Here is a 26,866-nt window from a genome sequence, read left to right as displayed (position 1 = left end):
GCTGCCCTTGGCCTATGTTGCTGACGGGGCCTCTGAAGCTGCTCACCTTCAGGATTTGTCACAAGATAGGATTGGAGGCGAGTCCTCAGGGGCTTCAGTAGAGGCATCAGTAGGATCTCGACTGACCATGCTAGGTCTTACCCCTCTTTCACTTTCCATGTGGGGAGGCTGAGGCCCAGAGTGTGAAGTGACTTGCCCAAGGTCACACAGCAAGTTAGGCACAGTGCTAAAACTAGAAACCAGCTTTTCCACTCAAATAAATGTTCCCTGACTATTGGTGAAGGGGAAACCGAGTCACAGAGGCCCTTAGACTCTCTGGTTTGGGGAACCTGCTGGGGTTTGGCCTCCAAGGGCCAAGTCCTGTCCTACAAGGCAAACTCCAGGTGTTCCCCGGTGTGCAGCTGGGGAGGCCCCACATTCAGGAGGCCCTGCTGGGAGGTGGCTTTCAACCCAGAAGTGTCAGGCACCTGAGTGTTTCCAGGCCCATCCTGAGGGCAGCCCAAGGGGCAACCTTGACCTTGGGAGTCCACCTGTCATCCCTCTTGGAATGATGCCAAGCAGCGGCAGCACTTGGCAAAGGTGGGAAATGTTGAAGGCACATGGGGCAGGTCTTAAGGAGGGGATGGCTACCCCAGCTTCCCTCCAGATGTGTCTTAAAGGCCCATGCCTGGCAATGAGCCATCGGCCTCCTCTTTTCTCCAGTACAAAGGTGCTCAACCTGTCGACACCTTTGATGCACCTGGGGAGACTTAAAAAAATATTGGTGCCTGGGTCCTACCTCCAGAGGGTCTGCTTCAGTAGATCTGCTTGGGCCTCAGCATCATCATTTTTCCAAGACCTACTGGGAATAAATGTGCACCCAGGGCTGAGAACTGCTGCCGTGGCTGGGAGGGCGAGATTCCCAGGCCCCCCTGCTCAGCAGAGGCTGCCTAATGGCGTGAAGAGGCTCAGGGCACCTGGGAGCCAACTCTGCCACTATTTGCTATGGCATCTTGAGCAACTTCCTGATCCTCCCTAGGCCTCAGTTTCCCCATATGTGCACTGAAGGGGTTGGCATAGACCCGTGGGTTTCAAACTCTGTTCCTGGAGGCCTCTGTGCCCCTGCCTGATTCAACAAAGCGGCCCTCCTTCCTCTGTCCACACCTGATTTTATTGGAAGCAAGGGCTCTGAGGGGTGGGCAAGGAATGGGTCCTGGAAGGCTGATGTGTCTTCAACTCTCTTAGCCACCCAGGCTGGAAAAAGGGGCTTGTCCCTGCTCTTTTAATCCAGCCTTGTGGGTATAGACCTATTCTGGGTGGGATTTTTGATTAAGTTGTTTCCATGGAGATGTGGCCCATCCAATTCACAGTAGGTCTTAATCCTTTCCTGGAACTCCTTAAGAGAGATCCAGACAGGCTTAGAAAAAGAAAGAAAACACCCACAGGAAAAACCACAAGGCCCACAGGAGCTGCAAAAACCATTTTAATATCAAACTCGGAGAGAAGGGCCAGCAGACATCACCATGTGCCTTTCCATGGGACGGAGGAACACTGGATGTCAGCTACCTTGCCTCCGAGAAGGCATCCTCCTGCTGGTGCCTTACTTTGGACGTTTTCATGGCCTTGGAATCGTAACTTGTAACTTAAAAATTCTCTTTGTAAAGGTTATCCCATTTCCGGTATATTGCATTCTGGCAGCTTTAGCAAACCAAAACGGAGTGCTTTGTTTTTGTGCCTCTGAATTGCACACACTGTTCTGGGTTTGGCTGACAGCTCTGCATTTCCTAAAGATGAGGAGGTCCTGAGGAGAGCCAGAAAATTCATTAGAATAAAGATTCTGGGAGTGAGGTTTTAAAAGGAAATGCAGAGAGCTGGGGAGGGTTAGGGAATTGGGGAGGTGACTGCTAAGGAGTGTTGGGGTTTCTTTTTTATGGTAATGAAAATGTCTAAAATTGATAAAAGTTATGGATGTATTAACTGTGAATATACTAAAAGCCATTGAATTGTATGCTTTAAATGGGTGAATTGTATTGTATGTGAACTATATCTCAATAAAGCTGTTAGAAAATACAAAAAAAAAGTTGGGGTGGTAGAAGAAAGCTAAAATTAGTGTAAATAATGTAACTATTTTTGTGCGGTATATAAAATAAATGGTTTGATGGAAAATAGAAGAAAAAAAAAGAAAAAGGGGCTTGTGCAGGGGCTGCTATTTTTTCAGGGTGGGGGGAGCGCAGGACTAAGGATCTTGGCTCTGCTGGTGAGGCTGGCAGGGGAGGGGCCTGGGACTGGCTGAGCGGGGAGGTTGCCGGGTACTTTCGCGCGGGGACCCAGGCTGTCTGAACCTTGTCCCCTTGGCCCAGGGTTGAGCCCAGTGGGGTCTTTCGGGGCCACGTTATCAACCTTTTGTTTTCAAGAAAAGGTTGGTGGGCTTGCACTGAGTCACCCCCACTCCCCAGAGGGGCCAGCGTCCAGCAGTGCCTCAGCCATGGTTCCAAACCCATCACCTGGACTGACGGTTACTATGCAGGTCCCGACGCGCCGCCTTTAGCGGTTCTCGTTCTGGGAATCTGCCACTTTTAGAGTAAACAGCTCGTCCCGGGTTTTTACACTGAAAGTCCACATGCCAGGAAACCTCTTGGTCCTGGATGAACTGGAAAATTGGTCACCCTACCGCATTTTACCTATCCCCCTGGAAGGGCCGTGCCGCAGGAGTCATTTGGGCGCCCACGTTAGCTGGGGCAGCTGGCTGCTGGGGAGTGTAGACAGCCTCGGTTGCACGAGTCCGAGGCTCTGGGCCAGCTGCTCCCCCCAGGGTTGGGTTGGGGATACTTTTTAGAGCAGATGTGAGACTCAGAGGCTGGGAGCTTGAGGTGGCCTGGCCTGAAGAACTCTGTCCAGATGAGGCTCCAGCTGTGTCCGCTGTCCTCCAGGAAATGGGAAATCCAGGCCCTCCAGCACCCAACGCGGCGGGCGCTTCCCTACCAGCCACCCCGTCCATCTTCTAACGCATGGCTTGCACCAGAAGGATGTGAGCACTGGATTGGGAGTCTGGAATCTGCCTCCTAGCCCCCTCCCTTCTCTGAACACGTGGTATGGCCATAGACTACTGCCTCTCTGGGTGCAGTTTCCCCAGCACTGAAACGAGGTTCAGGTGCTTTGACTTTCACTCCTCCTGTGCATTTTACACATTTCAGCTCCTTTAATCTTCTCATTGACCCCGCTTTATAGATGTAGGCACTGAGGCTGATGGAGGCTAAGCCTCTCCCCCGAGATCATGCGCCTGATGAGTAGTGGAGTTGGGATCTGAACCTCGGCGGGTTTGCCTCACCAGACTGGCATTCCACAGCTCCACCATGCCAAGAACCATCGCTGGCTCCCTATTCCCTAAGGGATGGAATGAAAACGAGCTTGTTAAGCCTGAGTCTAAACTTAACTTCCCATGGCTCCACCGTGAAAACCCCTTCCCCTGAAACATGTCTTCTTCTTACCCTCAGACATTTCACCTGCTTTCCTCGGGGAGACCTTCCCCAGCCACCCCAGCCCTCTCTCTCTACCTGCCTCCATCCACGGGTTTCCTGCACCCTAATTGACTTTAATTATCCCTCTCCCATCCTGGGTGGGTGGGTGGTTTCCCCAGCCTTTCCTATCTATTATCCCATTTGATCCTCACAATTGCCCGTGAGGGTGGCCAAGTAGGTATCATTATTTCCACTTTACAGGTGAGGACACTGAGGCCCAGGGAGGCTGAGTGATTTAGTCAAGGCCACCCTGCTGGTGTGGGACCCAGGTTCTGGCACCACCTGAGCCCTTGGGCTTCTGCAGCCCCTCCCTGCCCCGCAGAAGCAGCTTGCTCACACCTTCCCTGGGTAAAGCTTTCTTGGGGCCACTCCCACACAGAGCCCTTCCATCTTCACTGGGGATCCCCAGGCCTCACGCAGGGCCTCACCTAGGGAGATGCAGGGCATCTGGGCTGAAATATCCCAGACCCAGGGGCCAGGTGGGGTTTTCCTAGCAGAAGGGCTGCGAGGGGAACCCAGCCCTAACACCTCGCTGGCTGGGGCCCCAGGACCAGGCTGGGAGCAGGGGGAGGCCCACGAAGAGTTTACAAGCTTCCCTGGGGAGCTGAAGGCAGGTAGCCTGGGAGAGTGGGGCAGAGGGAGGCGCTGAGGGTGCCCGCTGGGGTAGGAGAGGGTCCCTTCTTGCTGGAATGTCTCCTCTGTCTGTCTTTCTGACTTCCTCCCTGACTCTCCATCTCTCTGGGCCTCCCGAGCCTCTGTCTCTCTTCACTCTGTCCCTCTGTGTCTCTACGCCTCCCTCTCTGGCTCCTCTGGTCCCCTGAGGGGGGGCTGGTGCACAGGACCCGGGCAGAGCAGGCCGGAGGGCACTGCCAGCCCAGGAAATGGCGGTTTGGGGAGCAGGGTTGCCAGATGCAGGACGCACTGCTAAATTTGAATATCAGATAAGCAGTGAGCACTTTTTTAGCATAAGAATGTTGTAAATAAGCTGCATGGGACATACTTATACTAAGACAATTATCTGAAATTCAAATCCAACTGGGTGTCATGTATTCTCATTTTCTAAATTTGCCAACCCTACCTGGGAGATGATGCAGTTGCATCATCACTTCCTCCCGCTTGGTGAGACCCCGGCGTGGAGCAGAACCCGCCTGATGGGCTGAGCTTAGGGCTTGGTTTAGCCCTCTTTTCACAAGCCTCTGTGAAGCAGCAGAATCACGCTGATGGAGGAGTGAACAGGATGTGTTGGGGGTGTCTGCTCTCCTCCAAGGGGAGGTGGAAGGGGCTGGGCAACACTGGGGGAGTCACTGGCCCACCCCGAACCTGAGTTTCCCCATGCATAAACAGGAGTGATAACCCCCTCCTCCCGGGGCTGCAGTGGGGACTAGATGAGCTGATGAATGGAAAAGCTTCGCCCACCTGCTGTGGAAAGAGTGCGGCAGGTGGGGGCCTCTGGGGCTGTGATTTGGTTGGTAGATGGTGGGTAAGAATATGGCTTCAGGAACCAGAACACCTGTGTTTCATCCCAGCTCTGCCACTTGCTAGCTAGTGACATTGAGATAGCGTTCTTAACCTCAGTTTTCCTATCTATAAAATGGGTGACAATGTTTTGAATATTGAGAAAATTAAATGAAGTAATATACTTGAAGAAACTCAAATAAGGTTGGCACATGGCAAGAGCTCAACAAGCATTGACTACTGTTATGTCCCAGGGATCTGTGTACACTGCTTCCTCCAGGCAGTCCTCCAGCCTCTCCAACTCACAGTGGCCATTCTCTACCTGACCCCACTGTAGTCCTGTGGACCCCTCTGGCTCTCTGTCCTCAGCTCCTTGTGGGGATCAAAATCTCTGGAGCGGTGGGGTGAGTGGCATGTGTACCTGCCTGACTCGGCGGTGGCCACGTGCACCGCGCCTCCCCGCCCCCAGACAGCGGGAGGATGAAAAGACTGGTTTCTGAACAGGACTTCCAGACCAGTGGGAATGGGGAAGACCAGGCCCCCTCCCCTCCCACCACCCCAGGGCCAAAGGACATCATGAACTCTTTAACCCTATGATTAGCACCTGGTTGTTTGGCTGACTCTGCCAAGTTTCCTGTTCAACATTGCAGTGCTGTGGAAAAGCACAGAGGCTCAGTGTCAGACATCTGAGGGCAAACCCTGCCATTGCTGCTTGTTACTTGACCTCTCTGAACCTCAGTGTTCTCACCCGTCAAATGGGGATGGTACTGCTATCCTTGCAGACTTGTTGCAAAGCTAAAGGGGGCTAATAAATGGGAGGTGCCGGGCACATAGGAGACAATCAACAAAAATTAACTCCCATCCCTGGGGAAGTCCCAAGGAAACCTCATAAAAGCTGCTAAGAGGATGTAATGAGATGGGATGAAAAATTGCCCTTCTTAAAGCTGTAGGCTCAGGACTGCAAGGGGATCCACTCGTTCACTGTTGATTGGGGCTCTTTGAGTTATTTGTGTCCTGCTCTACACAGGGCATACACTGCACACATCAGGGTCCTGACTTCCGAGGAGTTTGCAGTTCTGTTGGGAGGCAAAGAAACTCATAAGGGAAATATTAGTGAGCACAAAACCCTTAGGATGTGAGACTGTGTGTCCATTTGCACTTAGGCTCAATTCCTAAGAGCTTAATGTGAGGATCTGTGAGGCCTGGGGTGGTCAGGGAAGGCTTCCTGGAGGAAGTGGGTCTTGCACCAAAACTCAAGCATCTGAGTGAGGACTGCCCCCTCCAGCACTTCCCAGGGCTCCATGTTCTTCCCAGGTCAGTACCCGAAGGCACAGAGATGTTCGAAGTCTATGGGACCCCAGGTGTGGATGTCTACATCTCTCCCAGCACGGACAGGGACCGGGAGCGTGCGGATACCAGGCGATGGCGCTTTAACACAGGGTTGGACATCATCGTGGTCATGAACTCCCCCAGCAACGACCTCAATGACAGTCATGTGAGCTGGCCCCTCAGTCTGGTGCGGGGGAAGGGGGGTCAGTAATCCAATTCCACGAGAGCCTCTCTTTACCCAGAGCGTAGGGTCGTGCTGTGGGTGAGCTTGTAGCACTGAAACTAGACTCCTGGGGTTTGGAGCCCTGCTCTGCAATTTACAAACACAAGCTGTGTATCCTTAGGCAAGTCACAAAACCTCTCTGGGCCTTGAGTTCCCCATCTCAAGGGAAGATGTGGCTAACATCAGTACCCTCCTCTTAGAGTTGATGTGGGAGCAGAACATGAGCCAGTGTTTGCTCCTCTTCTTGCTTCCCAAGATCCCTTGTGAAGCAAGGAGTTTTCCCAGTTCTGCATTGGGCCTCAGTTTCCCCAGCTGGAGACCGAGGGTTGATTATGTGGTCTCTGCCACCCAGAATGAAGGAGAGAAAATAAGGGCAGAGGAGGGAGGGTGACCCGGGAAGACTCCTTCGTAGGTGGCATTTCCCAACGTGCCTCATCTTCCTCTAATACTCTCATCCCCGCACCCCATTTACAGGGCAGGGGGACACTTAAAAAGTGGGAGAAATGGGGGGGGGGGGGCTTTGAGCTTAGTATAGATGATGTTCCATCAAGGGCTGATGGGGACCAGGACTTGGCCTGTGGGGGTAGCGGGATTCCATTGCATGTCAGGAATGACATTTTGGGAAACAGCCCTTTGAGTGGTACCAGCCATGTGCTTGCAGGGGGAAGCACCCCCTCCCCCCACTCTTACCTGGGATCCATGTAGTGTTATCCCTAAGAGGAGCGTCTTTTCTAGGGCTCAGTGGTAATGGGGTGCATGGCCTTTGTGGAACCCTGAATCCTCTGGCTGAGTTGAGGGGATCAGAGTGGGAGAATTAAGGGACCCAGGTCAGGTGAGAATGTCCAAGGGAAGGGCCGGGGGTGGGAGGGGGATTTGCTGTGCTGCCTTGGAGGGCTTTATTGCCTTCTCTGTCTTCATCCTATGAGAGTTACTGGGTGCTTGCTGGGTGCCTGGCACCAGGCTAAGCATTTCACACGGGTTCCTCCTTTAACCCTCACAGCCACCCGTGAAAGGTGGGAACTATTTTGAACCCCACTTTACAGCTGAGGATGTCCAGAGGGGTTAAGTAAGTTTTTCAAGAATATTCAGACATGGTGGACCCAGAATCTGTGCCCAGGCCATATGCTGCCAGCGCTCGGGGCTTCCCCCTGCATGCGGCTACCTGCCTCCTGCTAGTAGCAGCTTTCTGTCTATCATCTCTAAGGACTTTTCTGTATATTATTTCTAAGCTACACTATAATCCTCTGAGGCAGAAATGTGTGTTGTTCCCATTTTGCAGAAGAGGAAACCGCGGCAGCCAGAGAGGTGAAGGGCCGTGGCCAAGGTCACAGATCCCAGGAGTGCTGGGCTCCACCTGGGCCTGGGTCTCACAGATAGGAACATTGGAACATTGGCTTGGAGAGAGTCTCTAAACCCTGCCCAGTCCAAACTCCTTTTACAGATGGGGAAACTGATACCTTAATGGGAGCAAGGACTTGTCAAAGTCACACACTAGTCAGTTCCTATTTCACAGATAGGCCAACGGAGGCACAGAAAGGTAAATGGCACAGAGAATGCTAAAGGAAGAGCTGGGTTGGTGAACTCAACCCCAGCGCACAGTGGTTTCTGAGATTCCCCTCTCCCCTCCTCTTCAGGCCTCTCTTTGGGGTGGGAACCTTCGGCTTCAGTTGACATGACCTGGTCCATCTCTCTGCAGGTTCAGATTTCCTACCACTCTAGTGAGGAGCCTTTGCCCCTGGCTTATGCGGTGCTCTACCTCACCTGTGTTGGTAAGTTAGGAGTCATGCCGAGGGTGTAGCCAGAGGAGCCTTGACCATGGCCTGAGGAGGCAGATGGGAGTGGTTGGAGATGACACTGAGCAAGGGGCCCTTTTTACAAAAATCAACTATTTTTGTTTTTGAAGTTAAAATGAGGAGTGCTCACTTTAAAAAGTCAAACAGTACAGAAGAGTATACATTGAAAAGCAATCTTACCTCTAGACCAAGACTTCCCACTCCCCCGCAAACAGCATCCCTCTGTGCTCATACAAGTATACACACACATACCCAAATATCTCCCTTTTTTGTAAGCAAATGGAAGCACAATTCACACATGGAACTAGACCTTGTTTTTTTTCCAACCTGCAATTTTCTGCCAATTCTCCACAGATGGATTTTATAAGCTCCATGCAAGGTGACTCAGGTGCTGGAACTATCAGACAGGGAATGTAAAGTAACTAAGATTAATATATTAAAGGCTCTAGTAGAAAAAGTGGACAACATGCATGAACAGAAGGGGAATTTCAGCAGAGGGATAAAAACGATAAGAAAGAGTTGAGTGGAACTGCTAGATATAAAGGTCACAATAACAGATGACAGATGCTGTTGAGAGGTCCATCAGCAGACTCAACACAGCTGAAGGAAGAATTGCTGAACTTGAATATAGGTTCAGTAAAAGTTACCCAAACTGAAATACAAAGAGAAAAAACTGAACAAAGATCCAGGAGCTGTAAGACAATATCAAATGGCCTCATCTCAATGAATTTCCCATCAAAATGCCCATATGCATTTTTTACAGGACAAGTGAAAAGACAAGTTATGAACTGGGAGAAGAGATGTTCAGTGCACATGGCTGACTTGGTGCACATAGAAATGTTCAGTGCACATGGCTGACTTGGTGCACATAGAATAGGGAGACTTCAATCAGTGAGGGAAAAAAAGACAAATAAATGAATAGGAATGGGCAAAACATGTGAACAGGCAATTCATAGATGAGGACACCCAGTGACCAAAACCCAAATGAGAAGATGCTTGATTGACTAAGTGTTGCCGAGGATGTGGTGTAGATGGGAGTTCACATTGGTACAGCCACTGGGAGAGCAATTAGCATGAAAGCCCCCAAATGCTTTGTTGTAGCCTACATATTTATTAAAAGAACTATACATTTATGTATAGCCAGATAGTTCTCCAAAAAAGATCATGCCACTTTATACTGCCTGTTGACAGCACTCTGTCTTAGCCAATTTGGTAGGCTGGCATTTCACTGTTGCTTTAATTTTCCCTTTTAAAGCTAAGAATAGGATTGAATTGCTTTGTCTTCCCCCTTTTTCACTGGAAAAATGCATAAAATATTATTATATATGTGTACATGTATTTCATATATATGTAAAAGCAAACATTGGAGTAGCCATAACCCAGGTAGAAACATAGACTGTTACCAGCAACCCACCCCACCCACCCCCATTCTGCTCTGTAATCATAACTTGCTCATTCCTCTAAAGGTAGCCACTACCTTGCGATAATTATTTCCTTGCTTTTCTTTATGGTTCTATTCCCTAAATATGTATACCCAAATAATGTACTCTAATTTTGCCTATTATTGAGCTTCTTTATGGGTGGGGTCATGCAATATATTCTTTTGTGATGGACTTCTTTTGCCCCATCTTATGTTTGTGAGATTTATCCATTTGTTGTGTGATCACGTTTAGAGATCATTTTAAAGACTATTTTTCTGTACTTGAAGAACTAAGGAGACTTTTGTTAAAAAGTACAGGAAGGTTGATTCTGAGCCTGAATGCTCTGTTTGTGTTGTGAAATCTTCAATGATATCTGAAAGAAGCTTTAGGAAGGCAGGATGGGGGCTGAGATCTTAGAAGCTGATGAAGCTGAGGTTCAGAGAGACTGAGTGACTCATCTGAAGTCACAAAGCCAGTAGGTGACAGAGGCCGGATTCACATCCACGTGTATCTGACATCAAAGCCCTACTCACTGCTCCATCCCAAGGAGACGAGGCAACTTCATACAAGACAAGGGTGTCCTAGGTGGCCTGAGCTCATCACACAGCCATGCTCTAGACAGCTAGGGCTGTAGGGATGTAGAAGAGGGAAAGATCAGGGAAGGCTTCCTGGAGGGGGCAGCATCAGGCCTGGGTCTTTGCTCTGGTCCCACTTCCACGCCATCTCCATCTTTCCCAAGGCCATTTTCCCTAGTTCAGGAAGCCTAGTCCCTCTGGTCAATGTCTTCTTCAAAGTGACTTGTGTTTGCCCAGCCCCAGATGGGCCTTGAGTTCAATGCTGAAAGGTGAGGCCCCAGGCCTGTCCTGAGCTTCTGGGAACCTGGTGCTGACCTGTTCTCTGCTTCTCCCTTGCAGACATTGCTCTGGATTGCGACCTGAATTGTGAAGGCAGGTGGAATGGGGGATTTATGGACAAGGTAGGGCATCTCTGCTGGGGCCAGAATGGGGGCCGTGGGGGTTGGACCTGCTCTCAGGCCAGGTGAAGGAGGGACAAGGTCATTACAGAAATCCCCCTGCCTCCCAGCTGATGTCTATCTAGGTCAGGGAAGCCCAATGGCAACCAGGCATGACTGGGAATTTTTTTTCACCAGGAAGCAATTCATCACCAAGAACTATCAAGCCCAATGTGTTCAGCCTTGAGCTGGTTGGGGAGGGGGAGCTCCTTCTGGACTCACTGTCTAGGTCAGGGGTCAGCAAACTTTTAGCTGAGAGCCAGACAGTAAATACTTTAGGCTTTGTGGGGGCCCTATGGTCTCTGTCCCAATTACCCAATTCCGCCATTGAGGTGCCAAAGTGACCACAGATAATATGTGAAGGAATGGGCGTGGCTCGGTCCAATAAAACTTTATTTACAAAAACAGGAAGTGGGTGGGATTTGGCCCGAAGACTGTCATTTGCAAACCCCCTGAACTAAGTGAAAAGGGAAATCTACTGAGAGTGAAACTGTTAAAGAACTTTGGGTTGAGTTGTGGTGGCTCTTGATGCATTGGGAGTTCAGAGGAGCGTGTGGGGCGAGCACGGAAGAGTCCAGGAAGGACTTGTTCTTGCACTGGGTTCCAAAGAGATGTGAAAGGGCAGACATTCTAGGTGGAGGGACCAGCAGGAGCATAATCAGGGAGAGAGGAGCAGAGGAACCAGTGTGGTGGGAGGTGTGTGATCACGTAATCAGGAGTCACCTGTTGAGAAACGACATTGGCTAGAGCCACATCACAAATAGTTCACGAAAGACAGCTGTGTTGCTGGACATGATGGTGTGGGCAGTAGGGAGCCATTGATGTTTCTTGAGCAGGAGGTGTTTCAATGGAAGTGGATCAATCTTCATAGGGTAGAGTGAAGGGGAATGGGGTTAGGAGGCAGTTGGGGTGGCAAGAGTCTGGTCCAAGCGCCCCTCACTGGCTCTGCTTTGCCATCGGCAGCGGCAGTGGGTCTGGGGGCCCAATGGATATGGAGCCATCCTGCTGGTGAACTGTGACCGGGATGATCCAAGCTGTGAAAACCAAGATGGCGGTGACCAGCAAGTGCGCTGCCTGCAGGGTGAGGGGGCCGGGGGTCCAAGATCACTGCTTAGTTACCTTGTGAGGATTTCAGTCCAGAGGTGGGGACTTGGAAGGCAGAGGTCGGGGTCAGAGTTCCAGCCCTGGGCCACGCCTCGATGTTCCTCGAACCCCAGCTCAGGCCGCCAGCTGCCCCCCAACGTCCTCAGTGCCAACAGGCCTCACGTGCTGGGGCAGAAACCCTGGAAATGAGCTCACTCACCTTTCTCTTTCCCCCTGGGAGGAGAGGATGCTAACAGTGTCTGAGCACCTACTGTGTGCCAGGTCCTTTCCCAAAATTTTCATTGAACCCTTGAAGCAGGAAGTTGTCATCACCCCAATTTAGAGATGAGGATGCTGAGGCTCCGAGGTCAGCAGTCTGCCTCTAGGGGTCACACAGCCAGTCCTCAGCAGATCCAGGACTTTCCCCTCTGACCCCAAATCTGGGGTTTGTCCCCTTCCCTGTGCCTCTGGCCTGTGGCCTGTGATGCCTCACATTAGGCTGAGCCCCCGCACTTTGTTTAAGAGCCTCTGGGGGAGGATGGGTCAGGACCCTGAGGTGTGTGCAGGTGCTCTATGCAGGTGGTTCTCATATCCGTCTTCCAAAGTGGGTGTCACAGTCCCTGGTTGCGGAGACGGGAACGCTGAGGCTCAGAGAGGGGCAGGGCTCGCCCAGCGTCGCACAGTGTGGGGGACTGGAACTTCGGGGGGACCCTCACCTGCGTGACGGCCAGGTGTCCCTCTACGCCACACACTTCTCTCGCGTACCTGTCCTGAGGCAGGCGCCCGGCCGCTTCTCCGCTCTTGGTGTTCCTCCAGGCAGATGTGGGAACGGGGGATCCGAGAGCTGGGCTATAGAGAAGCCCCCCACGTTCCCCACTTACCGAGGCCTTCGTGGTTGCTTCTGGACGATGTCCAGTGTTGGCACTGGCTGGGCAGAGCTGGGGCCAGAAGTCCCAGTCCTTGGGAGTCCCTGTCCCAGGAAGGGAGCTGGGCAGGGGGAAGGGGTGCCGGGCGTTGGAGGACCAGGGACCAGTGGCCAGGATAGCACCCCCTGAGTTGCCCCATCCCCCACTCCCTTTGTCTGGCTCCGCAGACCTGGAGGACATGTCCCTCATGGTCCTGCGGACACAGGGTCCAGCTGCCCTTTTCGATGACCACAAGCTTGTCCTCCACATGTCCAGCCCTGACGCCAAGCGGGCCCAGGTCTTCCACCTCTGCGGTGAGTTCACCCCTCCCTCCCCTCCCTTCCCCTCCCCTCCCCTCCCTTCCCCTCCCCTCCCTTCCCCTCCCCTCCCTTCCCCTCCTCTCCCCTCCCCTCCCCTCCCTTCCCCTCCTCTCCCCTCCCCTCCCCTCCCTTCCCCTCCTCTCCCCTCCCTTCCCCTCCCTTCCCCTCCTCTCCCTTCCCCTCCCCTCCCTTCCACTCCCCTCCCCTCCACTCCCCTCCCCAACCAGGCCTGCTGTGGGGCACCTTGGGGGGGGGCCCAGGAGCCAGTGCGCCCCTCTGCTCCGGTTCCTCGGAGACCCCTCGGGCGTCAGAGGGAGACAGACGGACGCTGGAGCCTTGGGGTTGGGCAGTGGGCATCCCCAGCGCAGGCCCTGACTCCGGGTCATTTTATTGGAAGAATGGACTTTAAAAATATTTTTTAGATGCCTTTAGAACATTTTCATGATGACAAGTCTCCAACTTACACAAAAGAAAGAGGACAGTGTGATGAACCCCGTGTGCCCATCACCCAGATTAAGAAATTGTCAGTAGGTTGCCTCTCCCGCTTCAGCTGTCCTTTCTTACCTGACTGAAGTATCTCTAAGCCAATCCCAGACACCACGGATTTTGCCCTTACAAAATTCAGCGCGCACCTCTTTTTTTTACAAAATGGACTTTGTTTTACGCAGTCACAATGCCAAAATTACAAGTAGAACATGTAGGGGTATAAAATACCTTTTAAAAATACAAACCTAGGGTGGGCCATGGTGGCTCAGTGGCAGAGTTCTTGCCTGTCATGCCAGAGACCTGGGTTCAATTCCCGGTGCCTGCCCATGAGAATAAAAAAATATACATATATATATATAAACCTATAATAAGATGCTCATTTTTTTTAACGGTCAAACGATATGGAAGTATACAAAGTAAATAAAGCGAGTTCTTTACCCCCACCCCCCAAACCTGACCCTCACATGTAGTCACTGGGAACAATTTGACGTGTGTCTCTCCTGGCTTTTTCCTGTATAAACTCTAAGGTGTGTGTGTGCACGCACACGCGCGTGTGTGTGTTCTGCCTTCCAACCTGCTTCTTTCCTTGGATGTTAGATCCTACCCATCTTTCTGTCTGTTTATTTAGCGCGACATCATTCTTCCCTGCAGCTGCAGAGCACTCCAGCGCGTAGAAGTGCTGTAATCTATCTGGTTTCCTGCAGCATTTGTTTGCAGTGTTTTGATTCTACATCAGTGGAACTTTCTTGAGGGCAGGGACCTGGCTCACTGCTGCATCCCATGTTCAGAACAGTGCCTCGTGCATAGTGGGTGCTCAGCAAAGACTTGTTGAACGGATGGGTAAATGTCCGGTGGACACCGTTGTACAAGTATTTTGGGAACTTGAACGAGTATTCTGTAGGGAAGCTAGCTAGAAGTGAAATTGCTGCGTTGGGGGTTGTCTTCATTTCCCATGGCAGCTGTAACTCATTGCCACAAAACAGATGGCTTAAAACCACAGAAATTTATCCTTGCATGGTTCCAGAGGCCCCAGGTCCAAAATCAGGGGCCTGCAGGGTCCCTGAAGGTGTCGGCAGGCTCATAGCCCTCTGGGGGCCCCAAGAACAAATCCGTGTCACGTCTCTCTCCAGCTTCTGGTGGTCCTTGGTTTATAGCTGCATGGCTCCCATCCTGCCTTCGTCTTCACGTGCATCTCCCCTCTGTGTGCCCGACTCTCCCCCTTCTCATAGAGATGCCCTAACCCAGCACGGCCTCATCTTAACCCGATTGCATCTGCTAAGTCTGTTTCCGAACAAGGTCACATTCTCTGGTTCTGGGCGGTCGTGACCTTGAGGTGGGGGCACTACTCAATGGGTGCAGGGGTAAACACACTGTTTGGTTAGATGCCACCAAACCGCCCTCCAGAAAAAACCTGGGCACCCGTCTCAGAAAAGAATGCTCCTCTCACCTTGCCCACACTGGGTGACCTCCGGCTCTTGTCTTCTTGCCAAAGAAATGGAGGCAGCTTTCTTGTCTGCCGGCATTTCTTCGATTGGTGAGGCCACCCAGCTCTTCCTGCCTGCCTCCTGCTCCCTGGACCCTCCAGGGACCACAGCCCCCCTCCACTTGTCCGCCCAGGTCCCGAGGACTCGTGCGAGGCCTACAGGCACGTGCTGGGTCAGCACAAGGTGTCGTACGTGGTGCCCCGCTTCCCCGGGGGCGAGGAGCGCTTCTTCGTGGAGGGCCTCTCCTTCCCCGACACCGGCTTCACCGGGCTCATCTCCTTCCACGTCACCCTCCTGGACGACTCCAGCCAGGTACGGGGTGGCCGGGCAGCTCAGGCAAAGAAAGGGCTCCATTCCTCGAGACACAGGCCCTGCCGGCGGGCCGGACCCCAGACTTCTCCACTTCCGAGAAACGAAGACTTAGAGAGGCGGGTGACCTGTTCCAGGACCACAGCTGCTGGACTCGGAACTCACATCCAGGCCTCCGGACTCCAAGTCCAGTGCTCTCCCTCTCTCACTCCTCTGGCCCTCTCCTGCAGGATTTCCCCGAGTCCCCCATCTTCACTGACACAGTGGTGTTCCGTGTGGCACCATGGATCATGACTCCCAGCACCCTGCCACCCCTGGAGGTGTATGTGTGCAGGTGAGTCTGAGAGGTGGTGGCCCCAGGTGGCCCCTCTGGCCCCAGGCCCCAGCACCATCCTGAGCCACTCTCCCGGGCTTGCCTGCAGCGTGAAGAACAACATGTGCTTTGTGAACGCGGTGGCTGAGCTGGCCAGGAGGGCCGGCTGCAAGCTCACCATCTGCCCGCAGACTGAGAACCGCAACGACCGATGGATCCAGGTGAGCCTGGGCACCGGGCAGGGCCCAGCCAGGAAGCCATCCTGGAGGGAGAGGCCGGCTGTCCCCAACCAGTGGGCTGCCTGGTGCCATGCCTTTCCTCCCCAGGCTACCACTCTTTCCTGGAGCTCTCCCCTTCTCTCCAGAACTTTCTGGAGACCCTGGCACACAATTCTACACCCATTTACCCCCTGGATCTGGCAGAGGTATGGGGCACGGGCTCTCTGCCTTCAATAGCTTGGACCTGTGACTTCCCTGGGAGACAGCTTTACCCTCTGGCAGACATTCGGCAATGTCTGGAGAGATTTTTGGTTGTCACCAACGTGGTGGTTGGGTGGGGGGGGGCGGTGCATCTAGTGGGAAGAGGCCCGAGAAGCTGCTAAACATCCTCCAGAGCCCAGGATAGTCCCCACAACAGAGAAGAATCCAGCCTCAAATGTCCACAGTGCTGAAATCCAGAAACCCCAGCCTGCTTCCTGACGTGCCCATCTTCTCATCCACTCCTGGCCTCTGTCTTGCTGTGTGACCCTAGGCAACCACATCCCCTCTCTGAGCCTCCACCCCCTCCTCTGGCCGTCGGAGAACTCACATGAACTGTTTTCTCCAAAGTGCTCCGCGCTGAGCCAGTGCGCAGAGCTGCTGACAGGCCACAGCTGGGCGTCTCTCTCCCTGTTTGCAGGACGAGATGGAGCTGGGCTATGTCCAGGCACCACACAAGACTTTCCCGGTGGTTTTTGACTCCCCCAGGAATGGGGAACTGCAGGACTTCCCTTACAAAAGAATCCTGGTGAGTGATCCTGGCCACAGTTCAGCCCTGAGGGCCACACTGGGATATGGAACACAGGGGCCAGCACTGGGGACCTTATTCTTTAGGAGAGGTTAGGGTTACCTGATAGAATACAGAGCACTCTGTTAAATTTGAATTTCAGAAAGACAATGAATAAATTTTTAGTATAAGTACGTACCAAATATTTCCTGGGATATACTTACACTAAAAAAAACAATTTTTGCTGTTTATCTGAAATTCACATTTACTGGGCATCCTGTATTTTTATTTTCTAAAGCTGGTAGCCCTCGATGGGAGAGGCATGACAGTGCAGCTGTTAAGAACAGAGCTTTGGTGTTGGAACAACCTGGCTCTGCCACTCATGTGCCATGTGACGTTGTGTGAGCCCCTTCTCCTCTCTGAGCCTCTGTTTCTTCATCACCCCCTGAAAGCACTTATCACAGTGTCTGTGACACGGAGGGATCACACAGTACCATGAGCTGGCATTGGTACTGAAATTGGAAGGGTAGGAGTGAAACGATGGCTGCCGAGCAGGATCCCTTCGAGGAGAGAAGGAAGACTCCTATGGTGTCGTAGAGAATGGACAGTCCCCTCCAAACCCTGCTGGACCGCACAGGTGACAGGAGCTCTCACCTGGCCTTTGATGTGGCCTCAATTCCTTCTAAGAGGTGGCCTGGGGAGTTCTCCCCTTTTCCAGGGTTGAGAGATTGAGGCTCAGAGGGTATTAGTAGCCTCTGGGCCCCCAGGAGCAGGCACCCTAGAGCAGCTAGAGGCATGCCCTTAGCTGGATTTGTCAGGAAGGCTGTGCAGAGGTGAGGGCCCACGACCTGGCTCCATGCCTAATGGGAAGTGCAAGAGCAAGTACTCCACTGCCTCCCTCTGCTACGGAGGAGGCACTACCCAACAGGGCAGCAGGGCCAAAAGGCCACAGTGTCTCCCAGCCTTGGCTCCTGTGCATGCGTGAAAGAATGGCTAGGTCAGATAGGTCAGAAATTCCATTTATGTCAAAGCTTGTTCATACTATAATGTAAATGACTAACATCAGATCTTTTTCTGAGAACAGAAAAAAGGACATATAAAGACTAAGATGGCATTAACACAGAGAGAGGGTTAGAAATTATGCATTACTCAACTCATGACACAGGGCCACTGATGGCAAAGAAAAGGAATTATATTGAACAATCATTTGCTGTTGAAGAGCCCCAAACATTGACTCAGTTGCTCCATCTGAAGAATGGGTAGGACACTCCTGCCCCATCTTGGGATCAAGCTCTTCCTGGTACTTTCCTGCCACCCACCAACCTGACTCTGTTTCCCCTCCCCAGGGTCCAGATTTCGGCTATGTGACTCGGGAACCGCAGGACATGTGTGTGAGTGGCCTGGACTCCTTTGGGAACCTGGAGGTCAGCCCCCCGGTGGTGGTCGATGGAAAAGAGTACCCCCTGGGGAGGATCCTCATCGGGGGCAACCTGCCTGGGTGAGAGAGGAACAAGAGAGGGGCTCTTGGGCTGTGATGGGGCTGGGGGACCATTCCACCCCTTGCAGAGAACAGGAAAGAGGTGATGAAATTGTAGTCTTAGAAGTGAGGGAGGGGTGGATGCTGTGACTTACCTCGGGGAGTTTGAGAAGGAGAGAGCAAGCAAGGACCTAAGAGAGCATTCGGTCCAGGCCTTCATTTTACAAGTGGGGCCCAAAGAGGTGAAGGTCACACAGAGAGCAAAGTTAGGAGGAGACTCGGTTCACCCAATTCTGAAAATTAGTAGATGTCACTAAAAACAGCATCTATCAATTAATCATAATAGAAGAAAAAACTCCTAGTTTCAACAGCCCTGGGAGAAATTCCATTTATGTCAAAGCTTGTTCATACTATAATGTAAATGACTAACATCAGGTCTTTTTCTGAGAACAGAAAAAAGGACATATAAAGATTGAGATGGCATTAACACAGAGAGAGGGTTAGAAATTATGCATTACTCAACTGATGACACAGGGCCACTGATGGCAAAGAAAAGGAATTATATTGAACAGTCATTTGCTGTTGAAGAGCCCCAAACATTGAGCCACCCAAATTCAGCCAAGCCATTAGGACAGACTTGGGATCAAATGAATCAAGAGTCAAGCTTTGGAAATGTATTTGGAGAAATGATTACTCAGAAAGAGGGAAGTTTAGACAATACATTAGATATGTTTTCAGAAGGCAAATAAGGAATTGGTTTAAATTCATAGGCATTAAATACTTGGGCTGTGAGGCCTCTCAGAGGTGAGCCTGTCTACTTCTCTCTCCACTGAGGTCTAGGGAGGTGAGGCTGTGGCAAGAGGGAAGTAAGCTGGACTCCAGGAAATGGGGGCCAAGGGGATTGAACATACTGGTGCAATTGGTCTCCTGGGGACAGGCTCCAAGGGTGTGCAGATGGCAGGACTGGGTGGGTCATTTCCCCAGCATGATTGGCCCATCTCCAAGAACTGGAGTCTTGGAGACTGAGTGCAGTTTTTTAAAAATATGTTTATATTTATTGCCTTTTGAGCTTAGAAAAGTAAATGCATGCTTTCTGTTTGTTTTTTTTTTTCAAGCAGATATTGCAGAAATCTTGAACACTCGTCATTCCATTTCTGCATAGATTTCTTAGCTAAGTGACTCTTTTTGTCCATCCCGCGGGCCCCAGGTCATTTGGCCGCCGGGTCACCCAGGTGGTGCGGAACTTCCTGCACGCCCAGCGGGTGCAGCCCCCCGTGGAGCTCTTCGTGGACTGGTTGGTTGTGGGCCACGTGGATGAGTTTCTCAGTTTCGTTCCTGCCCCCGACGGGAAAGTAAGGATGTGGACAGCGTGCCTGGGTCCGACAGGGCAGGGGCTGAGCTCTGGTGGGCCACGCAGAGGCCAGGAAACCCAGCCGGTCTCATCTCTCCACACAGGGCTTCCGGCTGCTCCTGGCCAGCCCCGATGCCTGCCTCAAACTCTTTCAGGAAAAGCAGAAGCGGGGTCACGGCAGGGCCCAGCTGCTCGAAGGCGTTGCTGGTGGGTAACGTCACAGCTCTCCTGCCCCCTCCCCTCAATCAGGACATACTGGGGCTTGAGAAAGGGTGGCACATTTTAAAGAAAGGTTGTTCCCCCAAATCCGGGATCCCTCAACTCCCCCCAGTGCCTGGCCTGCTCCACCAGCCACCGCAGCCCATTGTTGGCTTCAGGGCTGAGGCTAGAAGCTCGGTGATCGGTGGTGGGCTTGAGTGGGTGCGGACAGAGCAGCTTCTAGACCTGTGACTGTTACAACTGCAAAGGGCCCCACACTCAGAAGGGTCCCAAACTTGGCCCTTACTGCTCTGAGGTCACTGTCTTGAAATTTTTCATCATTTGTGCTTTGTAAGTAAGATCTGATGGGTCATTAGAGCAACTACTGGGGACCTGGAGCCTTGGCTCAAGAATGGGGCCGCCTCCCGTGCCTCTCAGAGGCAGCTCTGTGGCTGCTTGCTCCTGCCTCCTGGTACTCTGCCCACCCCCCGCCCGAGGCCTCCTCCTCTCTGCCCCCAGCCAACATCTGCTGCTGACTTCTGTCCCCAGAGCATGGGGGAAGCTGAGGCTGGGCACTGTGACCCATCAGCATCTCAGGGAAGGGCACGGCACAAATTGTCCCTGTCGTGGCTGGCAGTGTCACAGGGTTTGGTGGGTAACTTGGTAGGAGCAAGCCTCTCACCCATCCGAGCCAGGTACCTGGCACCCCAAGCGTGGAGGCTGCAGTGCCCTTGGAGCCGAGCTACTTCTGGGGTGGGGCCCATGGGAAGAGATGCTTGGCTCAGCTTCTCCTTTTTACCCACAAACTGGGTATCAGTCCAGCCCTGGGGTGGGGTGGGGAGTGCACATGCCCCAAGTTATGTGTGGGGCCACTGGGAACCTGCGAGGGTCTGTGCTCACCCCATGAGTATCCCTGTGCCCAAGGGAGCGTGGCATTAAATAATAATTTAAAAAACACCATGAAAGGTCAAGACAGATCACAGCAGAAAGGAAGAAACTTTCTAGTTTAGCACCCATAATGGCACTTTTTCCCTGCTTTTCCAGCAAAGGGCCTACATTTTCCTTTTACGCTGGAGAGATTCTGAGAGGGAGAGCTTGCTAGGGCCGGGGCGGGACCAGCCTACTGGAAGGGCTCTCAGAACCACTCCCTGCCTTGTCCCCCCGAGGCTGCCTGAATCTGGGAGGATGCTTCTCCTCTGGTTGGGGCCCCTGGGGTCTCAGCACAAAGACCCTTTGTCCTAATCATAGAGTTTCCTGGCTCCATGTCCTCATGGGGATCAGACAATGTTCCGGACAAAGTTACATCGAAGAGAAAAGCTTCTGCAAAACTGAGCCACTCCTGTGTGTGATAACTTCCTAAGTTCTGTTGCTCTCCATTCACTAACGTCATTCTCTTCCCAACGCAATGCTGGAACCCAGCTACAAAGTGGAAGAAATACAGCCTTCCCCTATGCCCACTGCTCCCAGAGGGACCAAGACTAGACTCCTTTGAACTCAGACCAAATCTTAAAGTCCTCACACCCAAATATGTAGTAGCGGGCAGGAAAAACACATCTCCGGCTTTCCCAGGTACCATTGTAACAGGGAGCAAGACCTGGCGAACTTGTTTGTTAAGCTGTCTGAGAGCAATCTACCCGAAATGGAACAGCTTTAACAAGGGAATTCATAAGTTACAAGTTTACAATTCTAAGGCCATGACAATGTCCAAATTAAGGCACCAATAAGAGGTTGCTTTCACTCAAGAAAGGCTGATGCCATCTGGAACACCCCTGTCAGCTGGGAAGGCACGTGGCTGGCATCTGCTGGTTCTTGTTCCCGGTTGTGTTGGTTCCAGCTTCTGATACCAGTGGTTTCCTCTCCAGGCATCTGTGGGCCTTCACTTAGCTCCTCTGGGACACAACTCTGGGTTCTGGCTTGCTTAGCATCTCATGGGAAGGCCATGGCAAAGTGTGCTGGGCCTGTCCATGTCAAGGCATCTGCTCTCTCTGTCAGCTCTTCAAGCATCTCCACACATCCATGTCTCTGTCAGCTCTGAAGCAGCTGTTCTCCAAGCATCTGCATCTGAGGCTCCTTTAAAACATTTCCCCAACAAACTAATCAAGACCCACCTTGAGTGGGTGGAGTCACATCGCCATCTAACCAAAAGGCCACACCTACAATTGGGTGTGCCACATCTTCACAGACCTAATCTAAACAAAAGCGTCACAACTCTGTGATGGTAATCTAATCAAAAGGGTTTCCGCCCTACAATATTGAGTTAGGATTACAAATCCTGGCTTTTCTGGGGTACACAATACTTTCAAACTAGCACACTTGGAGCAAGGTTGAGGGGCTGGGAAGAAGAAGGGGTTCACAGACGTCAGGCCACATGTAGTGCTGCACCCTTGAGAGCTGACACACAGGATGGTGACTATGGCGCCTCTGATTAGGTACATACTGCATGCCAAGCCCATGCTATGAGCACTGCTCATTACCCCACTGGAGGCTCACAAGAGCTGTGAGGGACCATTCCTATCGCCCCATTTACACCCCAAGAATGCGAGGCTCAGAGAAGGAGAGTCCCTGCCCCAGAGGCGTCAGTGGGAAAGTGACGGCCTGGGACTTAAGCTAACAGTCTGACTCCAAGTGGGGTATGGGGCACTACAAGTAGGGTCAGGGGGCCCTCTCCTCTCTCTTGGTGGACATGTGAGGCCCTTCAATGAATACCGGCTTGGGTTTGACTCACAGCCCCCCAATTTCCCAGCGACAAGACCTCAGATAATTGAACCTCTCTGAGCTTCAATTTCCTCATCTGTGAAGTGGGGTGATGACGAGTACCCTGTGGGTTACAGTTAGGGTTTAATGAATGGTAGTGTGATGATTACTGGTTGTTGGCTAACCTCCCCTTCCTCCTCCAGCCCCAAGGGTGCCCCGTCAGACTGGCTAGGAAAGCCGGGCCTCGGGGAGCCCCCTTTGCCATGCATTTGCCTCGTGGAGGGCAGAGACAGGGTCCGATGGGGTCTGGCTCCCCACACCAACCCCCGGGCCACTGCTCAGTGAACCTGTTGGTTCTGGCCCTGGTGGGTGGGCGGAAACTGACCCAGCACCCTGCTAACCAGAGGGAGAGGCCTCATCCCCAGCACCCTGGGGTGGTGGTACATTCCCAGTGAAAGGCCACCACTTCCAGCGAGCTTAAGTGGAGGGCACTGCAGCCAGCTGCCCCTCCCAGTCCTCGCACCCCCAGCCTGGCACCGGAGCCAAGCCAAGCTCTGCCGGGTCCAGAAAAGTCAGAGTTGTTGACAGGACCCAGCGGTAGCTGCGTGCTGGACCTCTGCCTGTCTCCCTCCCAGAGCGGGTGTCTGCACGCTGCGTTTGTCCCAGTCCCCACGGTTCCCTCTCCTGGGGCTCCTTCACAGGCCAAAAGCTGGTCAAGCCCGTCTCCATCACCCAGATCCTTTCCAACGAAAACCTCATCAGCTACAATAAGTTTGTGCAGGTAAGGGGGCTGTGGCGACGGGTGGGCATGGCTGGGAACGGAAGTCTGAGGCTCATGGGTTCATGAAAACTCAGGCTGGGACAGACAGAGCAGCTCCAACCCCTTCCTTTGCTCCAAGAGAAATGAAGTGGGGAGCCCCATGCGGGTGAGGAGGACAAGCATCCTAGGCAGAGGGAACAGCACAGATGAGGGCGCAGAGGCAGAACAAAACAGGCCTGGAGGATTTGAGGGGGGGCTGGCATGGGAGACCAGGCCACGTTGAGGCCTCGCAGGCTGTCGTTGGGACTTTGGCTCGGACGTCCAGCAAGGCAGTTGGGGGTTTTGAGCGGAGGGAGGGTCCGGACTTATGGTTTAAACTATCTCTGACGTCTGAGTTGAGAGTATTTCACGGGGGATGCGCAGGGAAGGTGGGGGGGCATCGCACCCAGCGGGAAAGAGATGGCACCTCAAGCTCATAAAGGCCCCAACCCCACCTGGCCCCCCATTCCCCACCCCAGGGCTGCATTGACTGGAATCGGGAGGTGCTGAAGCGGGAGCTGGGCCTGTGTGACAGCGACATCATCGACATCCCCCAGCTCTTCAAGACAGAGCAGAGGAAGGCGCTGGCCTTGTTCCCTGACTTGGTGAGGCGGGGGCAGCGCAGGGGTCCCCCGGGTCTCTCCCCCCGGGGCCTGGATGTGCGGGGTGGGGATTGTGGCAGTGGGCAGGGGCGGGGGGAGGACCAGAGGCCCCGCAGTGCCCAGAAGGGCTTCTTGTCGGCTGGTCATCGCGGTCACTAAGAATGCTCGCAGACCTTTCCTCTCCCAGGGACCCGGCGATGTTTGTAGAGTGAGCAGATGAGGGCAGGAGCACGTATGTGCTGGGCACGGGGCATCACATAGGAGCTCGGCGCCTGTCCTGTGCCCCTTCTCCTGGCTTGCGCTCTCCATCCGTTCCACACATGGGGGCTCCTGAGATGATTAAGGCTGGTCCCAGCTCTCAAGGAGTGTCCAGTTAAATCTAGCAAGGGGGGCCCTCTCTCCACCTTCCTGTTTTGTGTGATAATGTGATTAACAATTCAGGGATGGGACAAAGCACATCCAGCCTAAAAGGTAGGACTGGAGATCCGAGAAGACTTCATGGAAGAGGTGTCTTTCAATTGAGCCTTAAGGGGTTTACCTCTGAGGCTTCAAAAACCGGAGTATATGTTCAAAACACCTGGACAGCTGGGGTCCCACGCCTGGGGGCTCCAATTCAGCAGGTCTGAGATTAGGCCAGTGATGTCCCCCCATAAAGATCATGTCTCTCCAGCCAGGTCCCCACCCCCTTCTCTACTCCGGAGGACCTTAACCCGCCCGTCATCACAGCTTGCAGGGAGCCTGTCCACACCACCATTGCCTCATCCCCTCTGTTTTCCTTCCCCTTTCTGGCTAATCACCCCACAACCGCTGCCTTGATTTCCTCTCTTGCAACAAAGCCTCCTGCCACCTCCCTTCCTCTCTCCATGCTTAAGACAGCCTTGAAATTATGTAGGTGCCCCCAGAAGCTTATGCATCGGTTCAGGTTCTTGTGTTTGCAAGAAAGAGAGGCCCACCCAAGCCTGCTCTGGGTAGAGATGGAGATTTAATAGAAGGATGTCCTGAACCCCGAGGGCAGGAGGGCTGGAACCATCTCTTGTCCCTGCTCCTCTCTGCACATCTGCAGCATATTCTCTCTCCCTCTTTCTCTCCAGCCTGGCTTCCTCTCCTTCTCTGCCCCTGTGGGAGAATATGAGTATGGACATGCATTGTAGATAGAGACGCAGGCAGAGGCTGGCAGGGCTCTCTCCCACAGCGCCCACCTCAAATATCAGGGAGAGAAAAGCCGATCTGTCCACCTCTTCCCTGGTCTGATCAGCTATTGCCCAGGAGGTTGGAATTCTGTCGTGCAAACACGGCAGCCGCCGCCACCCACCACCAGCAGGGGCACGAGGGAGAAGTCGTCATCGTGAGCCGTGCAGATGCTCCTCCAGAGGCAGCCACAGCTGGCGAGAGACCTCTTACCAGCCCAAGTGCCCTTGACCAGGCGATGCTTTCACCGCCGCCTAAAGACAAAAAGCTCCAAGTCCTGCCCGGTATTGGGGGGGCGTGGGGGTGGGCACCCCGTACTGATGCCACCCCGCCCTCCTTGGCCCACAGGTGAACATGCTGGTGCTGGGCAAGCACCTGGGCATCCCCAAGCCCTTTGGGCCCATCATCAACGGCCGCTGCTGCCTGGAGGAGAAGGTGCGGTCCCTGCTGGAGCCGCTGGGCCTCCACTGCACCTTCATTGACGACTTCACCCCCTACCACATGCTGCACGGAGAGGTCCACTGCGGCACCAACGTGCGCCGGAAGCCCTTCCCCTTCAAGTGGTGGAACATGGTGCCCTGAGCTGCTCCGGCCCACCAGCCTCTCCCCCCGGGGTAGGCATCGGCCCAGGCGACGGAGATGAGAGAAGCCCCCGAACAAATGCGTGGAGACCCCAGGTTCTACATGGAACCTTTTCCCTAGAACTGCCCGTAGCTCGCCTGCAACCCATCTGGTTCTCAAACATTTGTCCTCTTGGCCTCCTGAGCAGAAGGACCTCTTTCCTTGTGGCCACTCACGTGGACCAACATGGCTCAGGGTACACCCCCAGACTTCCCCCTCCACACTCCCAAATCCTCCATTTGACAGCAATTTCCAGAAGCATCCTTGCATATCCCCGCACCTCAGTTGCCATCATGCCTGCACATCCTGATGGAGGAAGGACCCAGGGCTCTCTGCTTGGGGCTGATTGCCTCCCACTCTGCAGGGGAACAGCCCTCCCACCAGATCCTTCCACCCAGGACAGGATAGATTCCACCTGGAGCCTCATCCAGAACACCTGGAGGGCTGCTCAGTGCCCAGGCCCAGGGCCTAGCAGGGAGCTTCCTCCTTGTAGGTGCCTCTCAGAGGCATCCCTCAGTCGGATAAACTCTCTATCATCTGACATTCTGAAATCTGGTTTTGTTCAAAAACCTCCTGCAATTACATGGAAATAATAGTTTCCGGGGGATTCCAAGAGATTGGGAAAACTGTGGATGCAAGAGTGGAAATGTTCTTCAAAATGCATAAGGGGAGGGCAGGCCACAGTGGCTCAGCAGGCAGAGTTCTTACCTGCCATGCCGGAGACCCAGGTTCGATCCCTGGTGCCTGCCCGTGCAAAAGAAAAAATAAAAAAAAGCATAAGGGAGACCCCGGCTATCCACCTTCTGGAAAGTTGCTTCCTTGGCTCTGGGACCTTTCCCCAAAGGCGGGGGGACATCTAGGCCTTCTGTTGACCTCTTACCAACATTCCTATATTCTGCTGTGCCACGGGGGGGGAGCTTAGGGTGTCCAGATCCACCGAGACAGCTCACGGTGGGACAATTCTGGGCGTGCGGACTGCTGTGGGTGCAGTAGGGGTGAGGGGGAGTGGGCTGGCTTCCTCCAGATGTGAGTCAGTTTACATCTGTGTTCTATATGGATGCAGCTGTGTCCCCAGCACTGACTAATAAATCAGAGGAAACACAAATGCTTTAGGTCTAATTCTTTTCTTTGGGGTTGGAACAAAACAGCAAGGGCAGAAGCATTTCTGCAGTGGAAGTGATTGCTTGTCTGCTTTCCAGGAATTTGGGGCTGGTTGGGAAACCAGACAAGATCACATTTTCCCAAGACTGTGAGTTTGCTCTGTCTTAGCCACAGGACAAGTTAGGGCTGCCATGGACAGTTGTGATAATAAAAGCAAAGTC

General features: G+C 53.1%; 1 protein-coding gene across 1 annotated transcript in view; it reads left to right on the top strand.

Annotated features, from left to right (window-relative positions):
• Positions 1–25,595, top strand: part of PADI3 (peptidyl arginine deiminase 3) — a 28,601-nt gene extending 3,006 nt beyond the window's left edge. The window contains exons 2-16 of the mRNA XM_077138022.1: positions 6,267–6,447; positions 8,201–8,273; positions 10,633–10,694; positions 11,694–11,811; positions 12,907–13,032; positions 15,142–15,320; positions 15,548–15,651; positions 15,740–15,851; positions 16,528–16,635; positions 17,961–18,112; positions 19,299–19,443; positions 19,547–19,649; positions 23,036–23,115; positions 23,613–23,738; positions 25,272–25,595. Coding sequence (XP_076994137.1) covers positions 6,267–6,447; positions 8,201–8,273; positions 10,633–10,694; positions 11,694–11,811; positions 12,907–13,032; positions 15,142–15,320; positions 15,548–15,651; positions 15,740–15,851; positions 16,528–16,635; positions 17,961–18,112; positions 19,299–19,443; positions 19,547–19,649; positions 23,036–23,115; positions 23,613–23,738; positions 25,272–25,505 — 1,903 coding nt within the window. The 3' untranslated portion in view covers positions 25,506–25,595. The remainder of the gene's footprint in view (positions 1–6,266; positions 6,448–8,200; positions 8,274–10,632; positions 10,695–11,693; positions 11,812–12,906; positions 13,033–15,141; positions 15,321–15,547; positions 15,652–15,739; positions 15,852–16,527; positions 16,636–17,960; positions 18,113–19,298; positions 19,444–19,546; positions 19,650–23,035; positions 23,116–23,612; positions 23,739–25,271) is intronic.
• The last annotated feature ends 1,271 nt before the right edge of the window (positions 25,596–26,866 follow it).

This window comes from Tamandua tetradactyla, chromosome 2 (assembly GCF_023851605.1).
Source record: "Tamandua tetradactyla isolate mTamTet1 chromosome 2, mTamTet1.pri, whole genome shotgun sequence".
Lineage (NCBI taxonomy): Eukaryota > Metazoa > Chordata > Mammalia > Pilosa > Myrmecophagidae > Tamandua > Tamandua tetradactyla.
Note: the sequence above shows the minus strand (reverse complement) of the source record. Positions and strands in the feature narration are given on the sequence as shown.